The 20,822-nt window shown below is 31.4% G+C and overlaps 1 protein-coding gene across 2 annotated transcripts in view; it reads right to left on the bottom strand.

The window, feature by feature from the left end:
• Window positions 1-3,952: 3,952 nt before the first annotated feature.
• LOC106073131 (two pore channel protein 1-like) overlaps window positions 3,953-20,822 on the bottom strand; it is a 32,771-nt gene continuing 15,901 nt past the window's right edge. For both annotated transcript variants that reach the window (XM_056005909.1, XM_056005910.1), the window contains 18 exons: window positions 20,537-20,653; window positions 19,961-20,024; window positions 18,778-18,887; window positions 18,124-18,187; window positions 17,923-17,967; window positions 17,312-17,368; window positions 17,105-17,170; window positions 16,436-16,508; window positions 15,465-15,569; window positions 14,594-14,665; window positions 13,776-13,865; window positions 13,279-13,376; window positions 13,049-13,095; window positions 12,369-12,437; window positions 11,129-11,219; window positions 9,649-9,758; window positions 8,869-8,946; window positions 3,953-8,092 (listed from right to left, as the gene is read on the bottom strand). In XM_056005909.1, the coding sequence (XP_055861884.1) occupies window positions 7,922-8,092; window positions 8,869-8,946; window positions 9,649-9,758; window positions 11,129-11,219; window positions 12,369-12,437; window positions 13,049-13,095; window positions 13,279-13,376; window positions 13,776-13,865; window positions 14,594-14,665; window positions 15,465-15,569; window positions 16,436-16,508; window positions 17,105-17,170; window positions 17,312-17,368; window positions 17,923-17,967; window positions 18,124-18,187; window positions 18,778-18,887; window positions 19,961-20,024; window positions 20,537-20,653 (1,527 nt within the window). In that variant the 3' untranslated portion in view covers window positions 3,953-7,921. The remainder of the gene's footprint in view (window positions 8,093-8,868; window positions 8,947-9,648; window positions 9,759-11,128; window positions 11,220-12,368; window positions 12,438-13,048; window positions 13,096-13,278; window positions 13,377-13,775; window positions 13,866-14,593; window positions 14,666-15,464; window positions 15,570-16,435; window positions 16,509-17,104; window positions 17,171-17,311; window positions 17,369-17,922; window positions 17,968-18,123; window positions 18,188-18,777; window positions 18,888-19,960; window positions 20,025-20,536; window positions 20,654-20,822) is intronic.

The raw sequence follows: 20,822 nt of genomic DNA, 5'->3' as shown, positions 1-20,822 counted from the left end.
ACAAGTATTATCAAGCTTCCCCCAGAAATTGTTCCTAGTTCATTTGGTAGTCCTACTTTCCGACTGTAGACATCGAGGATAGTTCTCTGTTGTAGATACATTTCCTCTCGTAGAAAACGATGATACTTTTTTTAAAATTATTATTATTAAAAGCCACAGAGGGATAACGGAAAATTTGTAAGACCAAAGATTAAATCGATGCATATATGACAGTGACAAATGCTTACAACCTTTAAATATAAGGCCAGCATTTATTGATGAATATTGGATTTATATTTTCTATCATCTCATAACACTAATTCATGTATCTACAACAGTTTCATATACACCTTAATATTAAAGAAAATAATAACAATTTAATAAAAACAAATACAAACATAATTTATATAAAAGAACAAGTTTACATTTATTTTTAATTTCTCAATATTACTGTTATTATTATTATTATTGTACAAATCCCGCCACGTTAAAATTTAATGAAACGCTATGCTCACAGTTTTAGAGTTACCTTCCTTTAATTAATAGGCCTATCATACTACTGTAACTAGATTTAAACCCTTTTGTCATTTTGAATTGAATCCTTTCGCGCCATGGATGCTACGCCACTGGATGTTGGGGTTTACAACTTGTGGAACCAACTTCGCTAAATATATTCTAGTTAACCAACTTCGCTGTTTTTAGCGTCTTTGAACCTGCCGAGAAAAGTTTCATTCTTATCTTATCATATAAATTACAGACGTTAGGCGTACTTAAAAAATAATATGATTACTTCATACGCGTCATGCATCTAGTCATGCATTTCAACCAATGCCAAGTCACTGGTTTTCCTGGCTGCCTCAGGCAACCCATTCCATGCTCTAATAGCACTAGGGAAGAAGGAGTATTTGTACAAATTTGTCCTAGTATATGGAACTAGGAATGGGCCTTTATCTTCGTGTCTTTTTCAGTATTTTATTCGAATTTGTTATTGTATTTGAAGATTATGGTTCAGTGTTTTATTTATAATTGCTACTTTACTTTAAAGTCTTCTATCCTGAAGGCTTTCTAAATTTAGTGATTTAACTAAAGGTGTTACTCTAGTCAAATGTGAATATTCGTTTCTTATGAATCTCACTGCTCTATTTTGTATCTGCGCCAGTTTCTGAATGTTTTTTTTTGAGGTTCTGGAGTAGAAGACGAGATTTGAATGGAAGCATCGCTAAATACGTGAAACCTGAGAGTTTGTTGAAATGTGGGCTGCATTGTCAACTGAAGGCGGGAAATATCTGACCACTTCTCATTGGATATAGCATTGCTTATTTGTAGAAAGCCTTCCTCAAGTTTCTGTTTAGAGATTCTGAGATAATCAAATCGAAAGAAACAAAATACAAAACAAAAAAAAATGCTTTAAAAAAAAAGCTTATATTAAGTGTATCAATTAGTTTGGATCAGTCATGTAATTAAATTTTTAATAACCCAAAGCAATGGTCACCATGTCACGATTGCAGAAAAGAGTGTGGGACAACATATTGCTGATCAACAATACTAAAGCATAAGTCTGTGTGATGAGCAATTTGCTATACGGAAGTGAAACATGATCAACCTACTCATTGCAGGAAAAAAAGCTGAATGTCTTCCACCTCCGATGCCTAAGGCGGATGTTTAAAATAAGGTGGCAAGATAAAATAACCAATGAGGAAGTGATACGAAGAGCAGGGTGACAGGACATCCGCTCTGTTATCAGCAGCAGACGCCTTTGCTGGCTTGGCCACGTTCGTAGAATGCCAATAGGTCGACTTCCACAGGACATCCGCTCTGTTATCAGCAGCAGACGCCTTGGCTGGCTTGGCCACGTTCGTAGAATGCCAGTAGGTCGACTTCCACAAGACTCAAGACATTCTGTCTGGCGATCTAATAGAAGGCAGGAGATCCGCTGGTCGGCGTGGTCGCCCACGTCTACGGTATACGGATGTATGCAAATGCGACATGAAGCTCTTCAAAATCGACACTGGCAGCTGGGAAGGAGTGGCACTGTATAGACCCACATGGAGAGAGAGCATAAACAAGAAGGGTGAAAATGCAACGACGCCTGGTGATTACATATGCCCAACCTGCGACCGCAGCTGTGTATCAAGGATTGGCCTCTTTAGTCACACAAGAAGTTGCAAAGGGAAAAGATCATCACACGAGACGTGAAATGTCACAGAAAATAAGCCTCAGACGATAATTTATAAATGGGAATGATTCAGTATATATCACCACTTCAGTCAAGTACTATTTCTTTCCATTATTTGAGATACCAAACAAAGTAGTTTATTACCAATAGTTAATTAACTAATTGATTAATTATTTTTATTGATTCTTGTATTGTAAAAGAAATAATTGTGAAAAATTTCAGCTTGATCCGAGATTGGGTGTTGGAGAAATAATGTGTAAAAACTTTTGGCCAGACAGACAGACAGAGTGAATTGATATAAGCTTTGTAAAAAGTATGAATTAAGCTAAGTTTTCTTTGACATCAGTGTATATTAAGTGTCAAATATAAAAAAAAAACAACAACAATTATTGCATTCATTTTATTTTATTTCAATAATGAGACATATCAGCAAGTCTGTGCTAAACAATGACAACATCAAATCTATTCAACATCTTTCCAACCTCTAGAGTGTGTTTTTTTTTTGTGATATTAGGGAATTGGGTAATAACATTACACCAATACATGTTACCATTTGGTTAACAACTTTTACTTCTTGCTGGGAGTGTCTACCTTCAAATAATTGGAAGAGAGTTAAGATAAAGGAAATAAATTGACAAAATCTAAAAGTTTTACTTTGGTTTTAAATATCTTACAACTTTCAACTGGCATAAGCAACAATATTTACAATTTTTAGAGTAATCTAGACAAAGCTTTATTCTTAAAGTTTGATGCAGGAGGAAATGACTTCTGCAATAACTGTGCCCCAAATAAAAGACAGACTGATTTTAAGCTAACAAAAAAATAATAGCCCTACAACTGTACAACAGAGTGGTCAACTATATTAGAGAAATCAATACCAATAAATTAACAACTGAAAAGAAAAAAAAAAAAATTAAAGCTATACAACAAAATGTCAAAACATGTAAAAGTACATAATCAATATCTCTGCCAACTATGAAACGACTAAAATATCTGCACCATCTTGTAAATTACTGACTGAATTCAACAGACTTCTTAAAGCTAACATTGGGACTAGACAAAAAAAGTTAACAAATAGGCCCCCTATCCCTTTTTCCCAGTGCATATACATCACATCAGTAAAAAGCAGTTTTAAAATGAATATTTTGTATAGAACAAAGTATCACAAATCTCCTAACACAGAACATATGGCACTGGGAACACAGGCACCCACAAGTTCCTAAAACTTAAAAATTACAGGCCAAATTATCATTCATTCAGAAACATATATATATATATATATATATATGTATATGGTTAACTGGATAAAATAATACATTGTTAATAAATTATTCAGTGGATACACAAAAAAAAAATGAAAGCATTTACATTCATGCAGTTTTCCATTCCATGTTGTTTGGATGTAAATTTATAGTAAATATAGTTGAAAACATGATGGATAATGCGTGATACACTTATGTTGTCAAGTTATCAGGGGAGACAGGTAATAAAACATCCTATTGTATATCAGAAATATAATGTAGGTGTTATGGAACAAGACAGAAGTCCTTTGATGCAATACAATATTGAGGGGATAACTTGTTACTTAAACAGAACCACCAAACATATCCCATTTAGTTTTGCAAAAAGTTGTCTTTGACCAGTCAATATTTAGACAAAAAAAGACAGAATTATGTTATAGGGAGATTGGTTAATGGCTAATAAAGACAAAAGAACATGTCACTAAACTCTCTATCTATGTGTGAATGTATGTATATAAAGCATAAAGTAAGCCATATGCATATATGCATGTATGCATGTATGCCTGAACAGAAATCAAATCCGTTTAACCAATCTTGATAAAACTTGGCAGATATATTTCTTAGATCATGACGGAGACTGTAGTGTATGTTTTAATGTCTAACCCACAACCGGAAGGCCCTAGAAATTTTTTTTAATCTTTACTAAAGAAGAAACAAATCATATAAACCCATTTTCATAGTATTTTATATTAGATATCAATGGTCGCCTAGATATCAGTGATACACAAACTAAGGCCTGAGGGTCATATCCAGCTGGTGTATATATGATATAATCCATTAATCCAATGACAATACTTTCACTAATACAAATAGTAAAGAATAAACAAAATGAATAAAGTTGTTTAGCCAAGCAGATAAAATTTAGTATAGGAACAAATCTTTTTCTTCCTCCCCAACTAGGTTGCCTCCCCTTTATTATTACAAACACCAGAGTTAACGCAAAAATAGTAAAATGAGATAATCCAAAAAAGTGGCATTCTAAACTATTCCCTAATTAAAAAGAATAATATGATGAACTAACAAGTTTAAGTTGAGCTTAGTTCAAAATAGAGTTTTGTTTAACAAAATAAATACAAACATGCTTATCTAAACTTTGGTTTTTAATCCTTTGCTTCCAAATCTTTCATTCCTATACTAGTTAACATTATTTTCCCTGAAAAAAAGGGAGGTACACACATAGCCACATTTAATTATATCAATATCACACTTGAACTCACCGGAAACAAAGAGTCTTAAATCTGTAGACATAATTCTTGTAGACATAGCTCAGGCTCTATAGGCATCAACTAAGTCTATCAACATCACATAACAACTTGAATGGTATTAAGAATGTCATCACTAATTGTATAAAGTAGCTTTTTTATCAGCACAGGATTTCAACATGTCAGAATGCCAATAATATCATGAAACATTTTTGTCAAAGATTTTTTTGTATGGATTTAAAAAAAAATGGATATTTGTATTAATACTTTTCATTTCTTTCAGGGCATCAATGAAAAAAACAACAACAAAAAAACATATGATATACAGTACATACCAGGTATTACATCTGTATGAACAGTCATAAGCATACATGAAAATTTCAAACATTGTTCACATACTTTTGTTCATGGGACATAGCAGACAAGAAATGAACAAACTTTCCTACAGGAGAACAAAAAATGAGCAAATCTCTCAACACCATTAACATAAACCCTATTTGTCATTTAATCTTTCAAATAATTTTTTGTTTAGCATTGCATTCGTTCAAGATGATTGTCAAATAAATTTGATATAAATAAATCTTAAAGTTACAGAGATTAGAAGTTTTTGATGCTTTTAAAGTACATATTGACGCCATGCTCAGTGAGATAGTGCTACAAAATCTGCAAACTTTGTTGCATGTCTATTAAATCTATAAAACATTTTTATTATTTCTTGAAATTCATCATGAACTTGACTATTGGTGTAGGAATGAGGATACAGCTGACAATAGCAAAGTGTGCAGTAGATTACAGAAGTAAGGAAATGAAAGGTAAAATCAGTTCCTTTTTGAAAACTACAAACCATTTAAGAGGATTAGCAGTATATTGCTTGAACAACTCTGTTGCTTGTATTGTTTGGAAGAAATAAGTCTACCAGGTACATTTACACTTGACTTCAATTTTTGTACTATTTGTAGCATTGAGACATGACCTTAAAAATACAAAGTGTACAATAACCAGGTAAAAATAGGACCAAAAGTATTGCTTGTCTTTGGTTATATGTTTAAGTGTGACTGGTCATTTGTTTTGTCATTAAGTCTACTGACCAACAACATCATAACACTGTCAATATCATTATGAAATTTGGCCTTAAAAGATGTGAGCAGGATTTCTTTAACAATAGTGTCAACATTAATGACATGAATTATAATTATCAATTTTATCAACATAATCAACAATACTACTGACATAATCAACAGTACTATCAACAATTCAATTAAGGTGAGTCCACATCAGAGATAAAATAAATGAGTCCCTGTAAAGAAATTGTATCAACAGTTGGAAACATAAGTTCTAGCCTTAAGGAAAAACTTAAACTAAGATGTATTATGCCATGTTAAGTTGAATATAAACTTTTTAAACACCCAATCTAAATTTTCTAATGCCACAATCTTGCTAATTAGAATATAAATAAATTAAAATCCTTTCTAAATATCTCTATTATAAAAACAAAATGGAATTCATTCATTACATTGTAATTTAAAATGATGTTAAAATAAAAACATAAGATCGGCTAATAAATAATAAGATTCTCAGCTTCGAAGTGAAGAAATTTTTGTTAGCTCAAATGTGGGGGGATACCTTAATTAAATGCCATTAAAACCTTAATTAAATGGTATTAAAACCTTAATTAAATGCTATTAAAATTAACATCATGAAAACATCCAACATTATAATCAGCAACATCAATTTGAACATTATTATAACAATATTGATGGATTTATATTTCCATGTATAACACCATCAAAAAAAGTGTCAAAATCAGAGATGTTTAAGTAAGAATGAAGAAATATATTTAGCTTGCGACTCAACTAGTATCACAAAAACATTAGCCCTGAACGGAGTATGTGAAAAAGAAAAGAACCAGAAGAAAAAAAGCTGATCGAAAAGTTTCACTCATAAAATTGCTAACACAGAATTTCACTAACCACTTATCATCAGTAAATAATCAAAAGCTGAAACAAATCCAAACTAGGATTCTTTAATACACTCAAGAAAAATTTCATGAATGACCACAAAGGTAAATTCATGTTAAAGGTCATTTCATGTTAAGTAAAAAAAAGCAAATTACCCCTTTCAGACTTTGCAATATTTAGGACAGATGATGCAAAGGTCAGACAATAAGACAACTTAATCACAAATCCTTATCTGTTCTCAAAACCTCTCTTTACCTTTGCTTTACTTTATAGGAAGACAATATGAACAGATGAAAAGTCCTTTTCATCATACCTGAAAATGTTCATTTACCAACACCTAAAAATATCAAGGAAAGTCTAGAATTACTCCACCCCAATCTCCAAAGATGAAGAGCTGATTATCAAATGTGGCTAAATACAATCATGACAAAGTAAAAGCTAACCTTTTCTTCCCCCAAACGTTCAACTAAATAAAACAAGGTCTATACAGCAGAACTGGAGAAAATGGTGGTGTTGATGTAAAGGGAAAAAAAGGAAAAGGGAGGGGGTGGGGTGGAGTTTGTCATGATTTGGACAATAATACAAAGCACTAAAATTTAAATAAAGACACAATTATCTCCCTTCTGATACGGACAATAAAATAGCAGATCTTTATCTTTCTCAAAATAATGATAATGTGAAAGTAAAAAATGTGTCAAAAGTGAAGAATGACTTAAAACTGAAATAATTGTGTCAATTGTTGTGAGGTAAGCTAAGATTTGTGGACCAGGAGAACCACAAGTCATAACATTGATTGTTGATTGAATACGCTTAAACTATTCAACATAAGGTAATTGTTTTATTTTTATTCAAATTCGATTAACAAAATGTTTGAATAGAAGTCTCAAACAGCCTTCTTTTCAAACAGTTATATACAAGGATCCACTTGACTTCTAATAGATCCAATACATGTTAAAAAATGATAACAATATCCAGTTTCCCAAAATGATCAATACAATCACTTAGGGCAAAGGAACATGTTGTAGTTTACTTGAAGGATTGAATACAAAATGCTTATGACTTCAGCTTGAGCCATGTGACTCAAGGCACCTATATCTAGAGTACATTATAGATGCTGTAGGAAATATCCTTAAATTCCGACTCTTTAGATTTAAATCTCTGAATTCGGTAAACCATTTTTCTAAACAAAAAAATCACAGAGGGATTTAACTTTATGTTTAAAAATCACAAAAGTAATTTACAATTTTACAAAATGTATGTTCTACTAGATGAATATTTAATAAGAAATGTCTCTTGTGAACACATCTACACATCTGACAGGATCTCTGTAGAGGGGAAGACATCCCGTGGAAACAAAACATCGTTCAAGTCTGCATTATCAGCCCTTTGTTCTGTATTTGGACGTTCTCGATTTCTCAGGGCTTGCATAGCATTGACAACTTCATGGCGGTTGGCCATAAACTCCTTAGACCAAGCCTTTAAAAAATGTTTTAAAAACAAAACTGTATTACCATTATATTTTGATAACTATGATGAAACTAGGAAATGAATCAATCACAGAAACAATCCAAGAATAGAAATTCTGAATACTTTAGTTCAGTGTTTCCCAAAATGTTTCCTTAACAGAACACTTTTCACACTTTGAGTATTTAGCGTAACACTTTGCTTATTGTTTTTAGAGAGATTCACTCCCATTGTGACCTACTAGTTAATTATTCCAATAGCTCATGGAACACCTATACAGGGCTTGTGGAATAATAGTGTTCCGCAGAACACAGTTTGGGAAACACTGCTTTAGCTAATAATTCCAATAACAATAATGCCACAACTCTACATCACAATATGTAATCACAAAAATGTTTTTAAACAAATCAAATCTCTTCCCCGTTTCTAGATTTTGCCCCTTTGATAATGTTTACAGACTTCAAAATAAATTTTCTGGTTCAGTGCCACCCACAAATGAGATGATTCTAGAGGACATGATACATAGCATTATAACAAGAGATGATTCAAAAGAGCATAATAATGATCTTTTCCACAACATCACAAAAGTAGATTAAGCCCCTCAGCTTTTACCATGGTTGGTGATTAAGTAAAAACAAAACTATTATTGTCTATTTATCTTTGATTTGGTTTCCTAAGATTGATATACTATTACTGGCCTCCAGATGCCATTGTTCCTATCTTTTTGTTATCTCGAGAATGTCTTTTGTAAAAGAACTTTTCACACAATGAAATCAAATAATTAGTACCTCAACTTCTTCATGGTACATTCGTAGACTGAAATCCTCACGTGTTCTGTGACCTTCACCTCGGAAAACATAAGGCCCCTGATTTAGAAAGCAAAACCATTTGTATTGAAATATAAAAATAAAAATTTTTGTATTATATGAAACAAAACATTTTAATTTTTAGATATATATTAAACTAAATTAAGTAAAATAACTAACAAGCAATTGAAAAAGAATACTTTAAAAAAACAAAGCTTATCCAAGGGAAGAGACAGCTAAATACTGCCATTTATCTGAAAATTGTGGGGTTTATCTCCCTTATGCTATATAGAACAAAATTAATTAATTAGCACTAAATGATTGACTAATTGGTTAATTTTTGGATTGATTCGTGTAATGTTATTGACTATGAATAGTTATGCAAAATTTCAACTTGATCCGAGAATGGGAAGTGGGAGAAAAATACATGTCAAAAAGAAATAAGGGGACTAAATCTATATATCTCTCATTAAGTAGCATTTATTCCCCTTATTTCAAAATCAAAATCAAAAAAATAATAAATCATCAACAATTAATTTACTAATTGTTTAATTTTTTTTCTATTGATTCGTGTCTTGTCAGGTTTAATGAGTAATTGTGCAAAGTTTTAATTAATCCGAGAATGGGAAATGGGAGAAAAAAACATGTTCAAACTTTTTACCAGACAGACAGACGGACAGACAGAGAGAGTGAGTTGAGTTGATATAAGCTTTGTAAAAACTTGTAATGAAGGATCACAAGTGAAGATGAAAAGATATTTACAGGCTCTCCTTGAGATCGAATGTATTCCCCGGTCAAAGGTGCAGCCAGAGAAGTCACCATATGCATTTCTGATTCTGTCAGAGTTATTTCTTCTTTGTAGACACCATGATCTAAGGAAGGAAGAGGCAGGCTAAACTTAACTAGTTAACAACACAACACTTTTATCACCATATGAAATGTATGATGTGACAGACAAGCTTCAGACAAAAGGTTTAGTTAAAAGTTAAAACTTAAAGAACTACTGGGCAAGTTATTGGTTTATTTCTGTGACCAATGTACATCATATTGCAGTGACAGCACAATAATTGACTTTGACTTCATACTTGTTAAGTTAAACAGTAGAGTTGTTTATTTTATTTAAATGAGAGTATTTCTGTTGCAATAATACAGCTCCAAGTTTTCATATAAAATACGTGACTGACTTCAAATAAAGAAAGCACAAGCATATAAAAGAAAAGAAATTCAGAACACTTTAATAAATAAATACGCTGATCCAAATTATAATGGAGAAGCACTAGATTATATCATTTGATCCAATTTATTCATATTAGCTTAAACTAGATGACTCTTAGATAGTCTTCCATTTTTATATGGTGTTCACAAGCTTAGGGGCAAGATATAACTTCACTACACAAAACTTCTCTAACTAGTAGAGAGACCTATAACGGAAATTTCCAATACTTTTTTTTATTCCAGTGCATGGCAATATGAGCAGGGCCAGTCCTAACAATTGCAGAGCCCTATGAGAAATGGCCCAGTCTGGGTAGGGATAAGCATAATGTCAAAATTAAGATTTTGTTTTCAAAAATACATTTGTCTTTGAAATACATATTTTAATAAAATGAAAGCTGACAATGTCATTTTTTTTATCACACATAAGATTGGCACTCTAAAATAATAATTTTGTCTACTTTTCAGGAGATTTTTATGAGTTTCCAGGAGATTTTAGGGGCATATGGAAATGCTGGGTCCAATGTGGCTGCATAGGTTACAGTGGCCTAAAGCAGGCCTAAATTTACAAGCACTTTTTTCCTTTATTTTACCATAGAGGTTTATTCTCAGTTAGTTCTAGCTGTACTCTGTGATATCACTATTTAAGAAGGGGGGGGGGGGGTGAGCAGCTTTGATGAATAGACTTACAGATCAGTTTGACCAGGTCTTAGTAAATAACATTCAGCTGATATTAAAAAGCATACCATACTAACATAAAATAAATCTTATCAAAACATTAATGTCCACAAAGTGGGTAAAGAACTAATACAATGATCAATAGCTTGTTGAGGCATTAGAATGATCCCAAAAAGCCTAAGATCACTCAGTCAAGAGTGAACCTAATGGGGTCTGAATGTGCATGTGGAGTTGGTCATGGCCTTGTATGCATAACACCCTCATAACTTATGAATCAGATAAACAAATTAACTCGCCTTCACCAACACTACCAAAAAAGAAACAACGCAAAAAAAGTATTGTTCTAACATACCATCAATGTCATCTAAATGCATCTGTCTGCGGTAGTTGATCCTGAAGATGAAAGACTCAAGGACGAAGGCCACAACAATGTTCATCACGACCTAGATGGAACACACACACACACACACATTTTGTTTACAACTGACTTGAATAGAGGTATTGTAAAAATAAACAACAACAACAAGTGTTCAGGTGCCACTCTGTCATGAAGAATTAATGGGTACCAGTAAATATGATGAATATTAAAAAGAGCCAGACAAAAGAATCAACAGATAGTAAAAAAACAGGATTGAACTAGTCTTGCTTTGAAAGAAACCACCAAGAGTAGAGTCAAGATAAAAAAAAAACTAAGAGGGAAACAGGGAAACAGAACACTTGTAACATACAGTCAAGCAGATTATGAAACATTTGGTGATGTTATTAACCTTAAAAACAGTCCAATAAGTAACTTTTATCATTTAACATCTACATTAGATGTAACTTGAATAACAAAAAAAACACAAATTTTCTTTGAAAACAAGCATGTCATTTGTCAGGAGATAATTGAAGAGATAAGACTTGTATTGTTTCTTCTTCTTTTCACCTGACATGCGAAGTCAGAGGTGCCGTTGATATAAGGCAAGCATTACTAAGATGTAATAAAATAATACAGTGTAGATATAATTTTCTTTTAAACTTAAACTTGAAACAATAAATATATACACAGTAAATACTATTCAGACAAATGATCAAATAGACTAACTAACTATTTACATTAAACTAGCCACTTCTAACTCCAGTGAGTGTCGGAGTCACAAGATATGAAACAAGGCGAGTGGCCAGCGTGAAAGAGTGCCGAACCAATAAAAAGCTGAGAGAAAAAGCAAGCCAATCTGAAACTGACCAAACCTACAACATATGCAGCCGGCTTTTTAAAGTGAGAACTGGACTTTGCAGTCATTTTCAAGTTCATAGGATATGAGCAATGTGGCTCATCTTCGACCACAAAGGAGGATATATATATATATATATATATATATATATATATGTATATATTTATGTATATATATATATGTATGTATATATATATATATATGTATGTATATATATATATATATGTATGTATATATATATTATATAAATTGACACATTTAAAACTACAGGTAGTTCATATAATTCAGGCGTATACAAATACAGATTACTTAAAAGGTTTTTAAACCAGACACTAAGTTACAGTTTTTAAATACATGTTTGACCATTGAATCCCTTACCATCATAACAATGTAAAAGCTCATAAAATAAATCCTAGTCCATTGACTGACAGCATTAGCGTAGCCTTCCTGCAAGAGAAATAAAATGACATAAGATGGAAATAGAAATATGGTTAATGCGTGAATAAAAAGGCTCTTCTGAAGTAGGGTAAAGAAATGTTTGCCTTTTTAAGTGCTGGCAGCGCAACTAATAAAATTATCCCAAAGTATTAATGAGAAGAAGACACTTAAGGAAAAAAGTAGTACAAACATTAGTACAAGGTTAAGGTTTCTCTTTCATACCTTGCAATCTATGGGGGGAATACGATGTTGTCTAAAGGTCAACAGTCAACAAAGGGGTCATATGGCCAGCACAGCAACAACTGCCTTTACTGCCCCAGTGTATTTCAGGGTTGAAATAGAGTTGAGTTTAACTCCCCAAGTTCAAACCCAGTATTTACTGGGATTTAAACCTGAGACTGCTAGTGTCAGAAATCAAGCATTTTACCACTCAACCCCTAATATCTGATGTAATATCAAAGTATGGCAGAGAAGAATAATAAGTTGTTGAAAGAACACATGGGGTGCACCAACAGTTTACAGGCTAGGGTGAAAAAGAGTGAAGAAAAACTTATCTCCAAAACATGACTGTAATAATAAAAACATGGTTTCCCCTTGCTACCAGACAACAATCAACTCACCATTATGATAAACCAGTTATTCACAACTGTAAGCTCAAACAGAGTCACTGAAGAAAGAAATCAAACAACAAAATAAAAAGTTAAAAAAAAAAACAACGAATACCACAGAATCAAAAAGTCATCTATAAAAAAGTAATGCTCACTTAACTAATAAATTACATTGTAATCTAATTGAAAAAAAAAGTAACGTTCCTGATAGGATCTAATTAGTCTTTAACACTACAACTTACCGCCAGATACAAATATGTTATCAAAGTTATTCATGTAGTAGTAGCCAGTTGCAGCAGTTCCATTCTTGTAAGCATAAGCTGACTCCACGCTTGTATTTCTAGATAAGAAAGCATTCAACATTTATGAAGTAAAATCTTCAATGCTTTCTGTTTCTTGTTAAGCACTGAAGTTCTTAGGACCAAAGGGAGTTATAAAAAGTCAACATCAGCAATAAATAGTGTTTATTAACTTGTGCAGTTCTTCTTGGTTCCTAAGGTTTCAAAAATCTATTTGATTTTACCATTAATAGCAAACTAGAATACATCAATATTAAAACCAGTAGAATATAATCATACTATTTATTTTATTATTCAGATGTGTGTGTATACATATATTTTATCTTTTTTTTTAGAATCTAGTATATCTAGTAACAAGGAATGGTAGAGCTAGCAAAATGTTATTGTTAACAACAGGACTTTAAAATTAGCTTACTTTTTAAAAGCTAAAAAATACTTACTGGCAACAATCTTTTAAGTCTGTATCGAGGAAGAATTCCATTCCAATTATGGCATAGAAGTAATAAACAATTATTATACATATAGCCAAGCTGAAATATGCAAGTGAGAGGTATTTATTAGACAAATAGTTAAAATTTAGCTCAACAAATAACAAGCAAAATACATTTTTAAAAAAATAAAAAAAAACAACAAAAAAACTTTTCTAAGGGGAAAAACATCAGTCATATATCTCAATACTGTAAAAATTATTACCCTTTTCATCATCAAACAGAATAATTTAATTATCACTATTCAATTAACTAACTGTTTAGTTTCTGTTATTGACAGAAAACACATTAACAATTTTTACCAGACACTGACAGACGGACAGAGTGAGTTGACATAAGCTTTGTAAAAATTGTAAGCCTTCTAGTTTTTAAACCTAAGTTGAAATTCTCAAGTGTGGTTTGATCTAATTTAGTGAAAAGTAAATCTAGAATTCTTGAATCAAACAGGTGCCTGGGCAGGACTGGATTTAAGGGAAGGCTTGTGAGGCCACAGCCCAGGGGACTCCACAAGAAAGGCCCCCCCCCCCCCCCCCCCACAATGGAAAAAAAAAATCTATATTTTGTTGGTTCAGCAGCTTTGCATTTTTGTTATCATTATTATTATTAGTGCTTTTAAAACTTTCAAAAAAGTGTAGGGGGCTCCACAAAAAATTCTGCCCCTGACCTCCGCCACACTTAGATCAGGCCCTATTTGTGCGCAAAGAGACTAAAAGGTTAAAAGCTAAAAAAAACCAAACACATTCAACAATAAATAAAACAAAAACAATCACCTCATAAGTTTGGAAAACAAAACAAATAGAGTTCCAAGTACATCTCTATATCTTTTTTTCAATTTAAAAAGTCTGGGAAAAAGAAGACAATAATTTAGTTAAATGCCAATCCAACGAATGACATAAAAAATAAAAAAAAAATTAAGTTGTGAGACAGTAGGCCCTACTTTTAAATATAAAACTATGGCTGAAATTTTTTTAGCTAAAAAAAACTTAAAGCCTAATTTTGTTGAGTGATTATACTAAGCAATAGCTGCATTAAGAATCTCTTTCTAGAGCTAGTGCTAGTGTTCTGAAGTCTACTTGAGGCTAAACATATCTTTGTAGCAAAGAACAATTCTATGGCCCTAACCTATATATATCAGCTCACTTCACTATTTTTTTATGATGAAGTTCATACAGAGAAATTTGGTAAATGTCACCCAAGAACTAAGTGTTGTATACCACAGACACCAAAAAGTCATATTACTCTTGGTCAACAAAAAAGAGCTAACCAGAGGAAATGTCTCCATTACCTGCATTGCATGTGGATGGGAGTATAAGAGAAATGGGCTCTACAAGATAAACCATCATACATATGTTTAACTACAAGCAAAAGTAGAGAATATCAACAAAAGTAGTTCAGATTTTTAGCTAGTTTTAGAATTAAAAAAATACCTTTAAAAAAAAACAAAAAACAACCCAGTTTACTTAAAACCAAGCCCTGACAGTTATGATTGGAATGAGTCATAGATAAAAAGTTCTCAAAATTTTATTTTTCTAGCATACTCTTCCCTTGTTTTCATACATTACCTAGAGAAAAACAGAAATATCTTCAAGAGAAAAACAGAAATATCTTCAAGAGAAAAACAGATTATCATCTATGATATACCTGAGAAGTCGAAAAGGCCTCAAGATCATCACATAATAAAAAGAGTTCTCAAAAATTTCTCCAAAGACACCCACAACACTGACCAGAGTCACCAAAAAATCAAATCTGTTGGGAAAAAAAGAAAACATTAAATGAAACAATTCCTATTAATAGCAGAGAATACAGGCAAAAGGGAAATAAATACTTTTCATTCTCAAATACCACTAAAAAAGAGTACTAGCTTAGAACTGCAGCAATGTGAGTTAGTTGATTTATAGCTTAATTCGATACAAATAACCATCAAAGTATGCAAGTTGTGTTTTTCATCTGTCTTACTATATATCCCCTAGCAAACAATAAAAAAAAAATGAACAAAACAGTTTTGGGTATTCACATTGGTAACTTTGTCGTATTCACTCTGGTAACTTTGTAGTTATCTCTGGTGCATTTTTTAATGTGATCGAATGTACAAATATTAAAAATTAAAGCTTGATTTTTTTAAACCCCTGAAACATGATGCTAGGTGCAGAATTAAAAGTTTCACCATAATTTCAAGTAATAAACATCATTAATGGTCATGAAATTTTTTTTTATAAATAGCAAATATTATATAAATATTATTCAGAAAAAATATACACCATTAGCCTAAAAAAAAAGCAAAAATAAATCTATTTAATAGTTTTCTTCTCTGGAGAGCAAACTGCAGAACACATAATACAATAATCAATAAGGCTTAAGGGGCGCTGCAAAGGACATGAAAAAACATAAAACTCCATTGTGGTTAGCAGTGTCAGACTAAGATGAAGGCAGAAAGAATAGTGGTCTTCTAAATGCACTTTTACCAATGATTAATTCAAGTTTCTAGAGTAATTTAATTAAATTTAATTTTTTCTTTTCTTTCTCTAAGCCATTCTTAAAGTTATATTTTTATAATAGTAAAACAAGAAAAAGAAACTATAAAAAAAATGATGAATAACAAAAGCAGTACTTACAAATCCCATCCCCTGGTGAAGTAATCATAAGGACCACGCCCTAATATTTTAATCACAGCCTCAATAGAATAAACTGTTGGAGAATAAATTTCAAGCTACATGCTAGTTTAAAGTCAGCACATGGTTAATGCATCTTAGAATTTTATTAATATAATCCCATCAGAATACTACTCCAGTAGTAAACTTATATAAAATGGAATAATTTTTTTTACTTACAACTAATAGTTTGAAAATTCGAAATCATATAGGATGTAATACAATTACTATAGCATAGAAAAATCTAAGCTATAAAACAACAACATATTGAGCCCAATTTAATTGTTGTCTAAATTAAATTCACATTTTTTAAAGAAATGAACTGTGGAGACAAGAAATAAAGTGCTGCACTGAGTTTTTTATTTTTCTTAAACCAATGTAATCTATAATTAAGTATTTGTAAATTAGCACAATTATTGTTTGTCAGTGGTTTGTAAAAAAAATAAAAAAAAATAAACAGAAAGTTTTGAGTTAAAATGTGTTCAAATATATAATCATTATAATTTTAAAATGTCCATATTCAGCTTTAAAAAAAAATGATTTTAACGATTGTGAAAATCAACTATTTTTACTTCGTCAACATCAAGGCTTTTTGTTATAAATTGACTAAAAGACTGTTTACAAATTACTCACTGCATATAAAAGATATAGAGATCCAACTAGTGGTAAAGTTATAGCTTTCAACATTGGTCCCATCAGCTGAAACAAAAACAAAAATATATACACTAAGACAGGATTCCAATTCTTTCAATTATGGTGACTTCATGACCTAGTAGAACCAAGGGTTAGAGCACAGGTTAGATCAAATTGGATCATTCAACTTAATGTAAAAATACTCACAGGAAATTCTTGCTGTTTCTATCAGAATCCACAAAAAATTGCCAGCAATAACAAAATCTGTAACAATTGATCACACAAGTCTAACTATAAAGTGCTTTGGAATAAATAATTAATATAGTTTCTAGGGAGTAATAATGATGTTCTAGGCTACTTCTTTAACTTAAAAATGAATTGTACAAAGTATTAGTTTTTTTTTAAAGGTGGGGGGGGGGGGGGGGGGGAGATGGCACTAATCAGAAGTATTATTTAAAAAAAAAATTAGTTAGTAGCATAAATTATTAGAAGGGGCATTGGGGTTCTGAGTATAAAAGCACTTCTGAACTATGGGGTCTTCAGTTTCAAAGACTGAGATTTTAAAAATTGAGATTCTTAATTATGACTCCCCCCTGACACAACTCTAATAGGTACCTAACAATCGTAGGGAAAATAAAAGGCAGTTGATCATTGTGCTGGCCACATGATACCCTTATTAATCATTGGCCATAAAAACTTATATGAGCTAACATCATCTGCCTGAATAGATCATGTGTAATGAATGGGGTACCTTTACTTACTTTATTAGATAAATAAGTGATTAGTATTTTATATACACTTGGTAAATGACTACATACATATGAAATAATCCAGATACTTCCAATTGGCTAGCCAATTCAAACCTTTACAAAAAAAATATAAAAAAAATAATAATAATGTTGCAATTATAAATCAGTGAAATTTTCTAAATTTTAATTTTAATAAAGTGAATCAAAAATATTGAAAATAAAAATTTATCATTAGTATATTATTTATATATGTATGTGTAGTTCACTGACTTTTAAAAATAATGTTGCATGGATGTCTAAAATTTGATGACCATAGACTAACATCACTTTTTAGCTGCGAACAGAAAACAAAATTGTGCATCAATCATGATGACTTTAAATGTAAAATGAAAATTTAACATAATTCAATTAGCTTGCTTAATAAGTTTCAATAAAAACAAAATCTAAAGCAAAATAAATATCAAAAAGAAAAAAAAGAAGTGGTCAAGAATTATGCATTTGCGGTAAACATAAGAATAATTTGTTATTAATAATCTTTTTGTAAAAAAAAAAATAAAAGTTAAGAACTGGTGGTGATACAGTGATCTTAAAAAGCTAAGACTAAAGTAGAATACATTTTTTAAAATTCTACCCTATAAATTTGCTTCTCTGTAACTTAAAAAAAAGGTGAAACATTAAACCATTACTGAATATGTGTCTATAACATATCAATATGATAACAAGGCCAATATGATATTACAATTATCAGGACACTTTGGTCATAAAATCTCTTATTCATTCATAACTTCCAAAGTAGCCAGAAGAGGGGAAATTACATTGAAAACATCATTGAAAACACATTGACAATCCTTCACAAAAAGTTTTTAGATAATTAGCTTAAAAATGAGTTTGGAAAAAGAATTAATTTAAAGAGTAATTGTTTACCTTCCATCGCAACCGAGAAACTTCATATATATTAAAGAACTCTTCCATTTGGATCATTCCTGTCTTACTTGTATTCAGTGCTTTGAACATCAGATAGTAGTCTCTCTTGCCTGACCAAGAAAATACAATTCAGAACTTTGCAGACAATATTTCAAACCTATATTTTTGTAAAACCTTATAAAACAAGGTAGATCAAATCACTAATGCTATTAAATTACTGTATTCTGTAATTGAAATTCTTGGATTGAAATCCTTATCAAGACCAAGAGTTCCCAACCGGTACCTCAGATTTTAATTAATAATGTCTTTGATCATTGTATGAGCCACATAAACACTTTGTTAATCATTGGCCACAAATATGCCATAGATATCAACAGCCCTATAGAATATCACAAAGAAAGAAAAATGGTTTACATTTTTACTAACCTAAGGTGTAAATTTATAAAATTTTTGACTGTGTAATGTATCAATACTTAATGACTTTGTTGCTGGTACATTATAAGATCAAGTTTAAAGATACTAGCTAGGTGAAGGTTTAATAAAATAAAGATATAAATATTTAAGTAATGTGAAGTGGCAATAAGAAAAATTTCAGAAAAAAACAAAAATTAAAGATCTAATACCTATAAATAAAGAAACAACTTTGAAAATGGAACAATATGTCTAGTTAAAAAAAAGAAACTTTTAATACCTTTAGAATATAAAAAAGCTAAAAAAAATACTTGATTTCCCAGTTAGCTGGCTTCAAAACAGGGGGTTGGGGCATGTTCACTCAAAAACTCTTTAAAAAAAATACAGAAACAATACATCTGATCTTCACTAAAAAAGAATCACTATGCTGTTATTCTCATTCTAAATGAGACGTGATGAGCACTTCTTATAGGAAAGTTTAAAAAACATCCTGACACCCTATACTTAGCTGTCAACACCATATCCTACTGCCTTTGAACATAATGGGTAAGTAATGTGTAGATAATTTTGTACTTATGCACTGGCTGTGGAAGTTTGGTGGCTGAGTGGTATAATGCTTCCAAACTAAGCAGTCACACTGTCACATGTTCTCGCTCACTTTGTGTTATGCCAGAAAGGATTTATTCGTCCATTTGCAGAAGAAGCAGTTGTTGAGACACAAACATAAACTTTTTTTATTACAAAATTTTTACCACTGACACTGACAACTTACTCTTTTTAGGAAGAAAGTATCCCATCATTCCAATGAAATGTTTTACAGAAAGACCTGAGTGGTTCTAAAAGAAAAAAAATATTTATGCATTACAAATCTAATGATGTGCCTGTTGCGATAGCTTGAAACAGAAAATTTCAACTAAAACATAAAAAGGATCTGGGGAGCTTTGTGATTGAATGTCAAAAATGTTCAATTTTATATGTGCAAATAGTTAATAGGGGAAAAAATTTAAATATATGCAGATATCTTGTGTTTAATAACCAATACTTAGAATTTTTATACTGTGGTTTAATGAAGAAGCAACTTAAAATAAAAATTGCAAGCTGGCCAGGACTTCAATATCACATTGTATTATCTATTAACAAGCTCATGAGATTTGTTCACCATTTGAAAGTAATTGTGAAGAGAATTATTTTTATACAATTTTACATTTCCCCAATTAAACATCGAACAAGTCCTACATGTAAAATAGTATGATACTTTATTAGATGCATTCCATCTTACAAAAATGAACTAGTCTTTTAAAAATTAAACATTAGGACATAAGGACAAACAGAGAAAAAACAAACTTACTGCTTGTGTAACCAACAACCGGAAGGCATGCATACAACCTTCCCTCTTGTGAAAGAACAATGACCTGATCTTTGATTTCTCCAAGTTGGAGAAAGTGTCATACACCACAGCCAGAAGCTAGAACAAAACATTATGTCATTAATGTCTAATTATGAATTTTTAAACTTGTATCTTGTTCAGGACCCATTGGTCATATTCTGGTGTTTTCCCTAACTGTTAACCAGCATATGCTTGGCAATGAACAAAGCATGCCATCATCTACATGAGGCTACTACTTCTAACTTTT

The sequence above is a fragment of the Biomphalaria glabrata genome, chromosome 12 (assembly GCF_947242115.1).
Source record: "Biomphalaria glabrata chromosome 12, xgBioGlab47.1, whole genome shotgun sequence".
Classification (NCBI taxonomy): domain Eukaryota; kingdom Metazoa; phylum Mollusca; class Gastropoda; family Planorbidae; genus Biomphalaria; species Biomphalaria glabrata.
The sequence above is the reverse complement of the archived record's forward strand: the minus strand, read 5'-3'. Positions and strand labels throughout refer to the sequence as shown.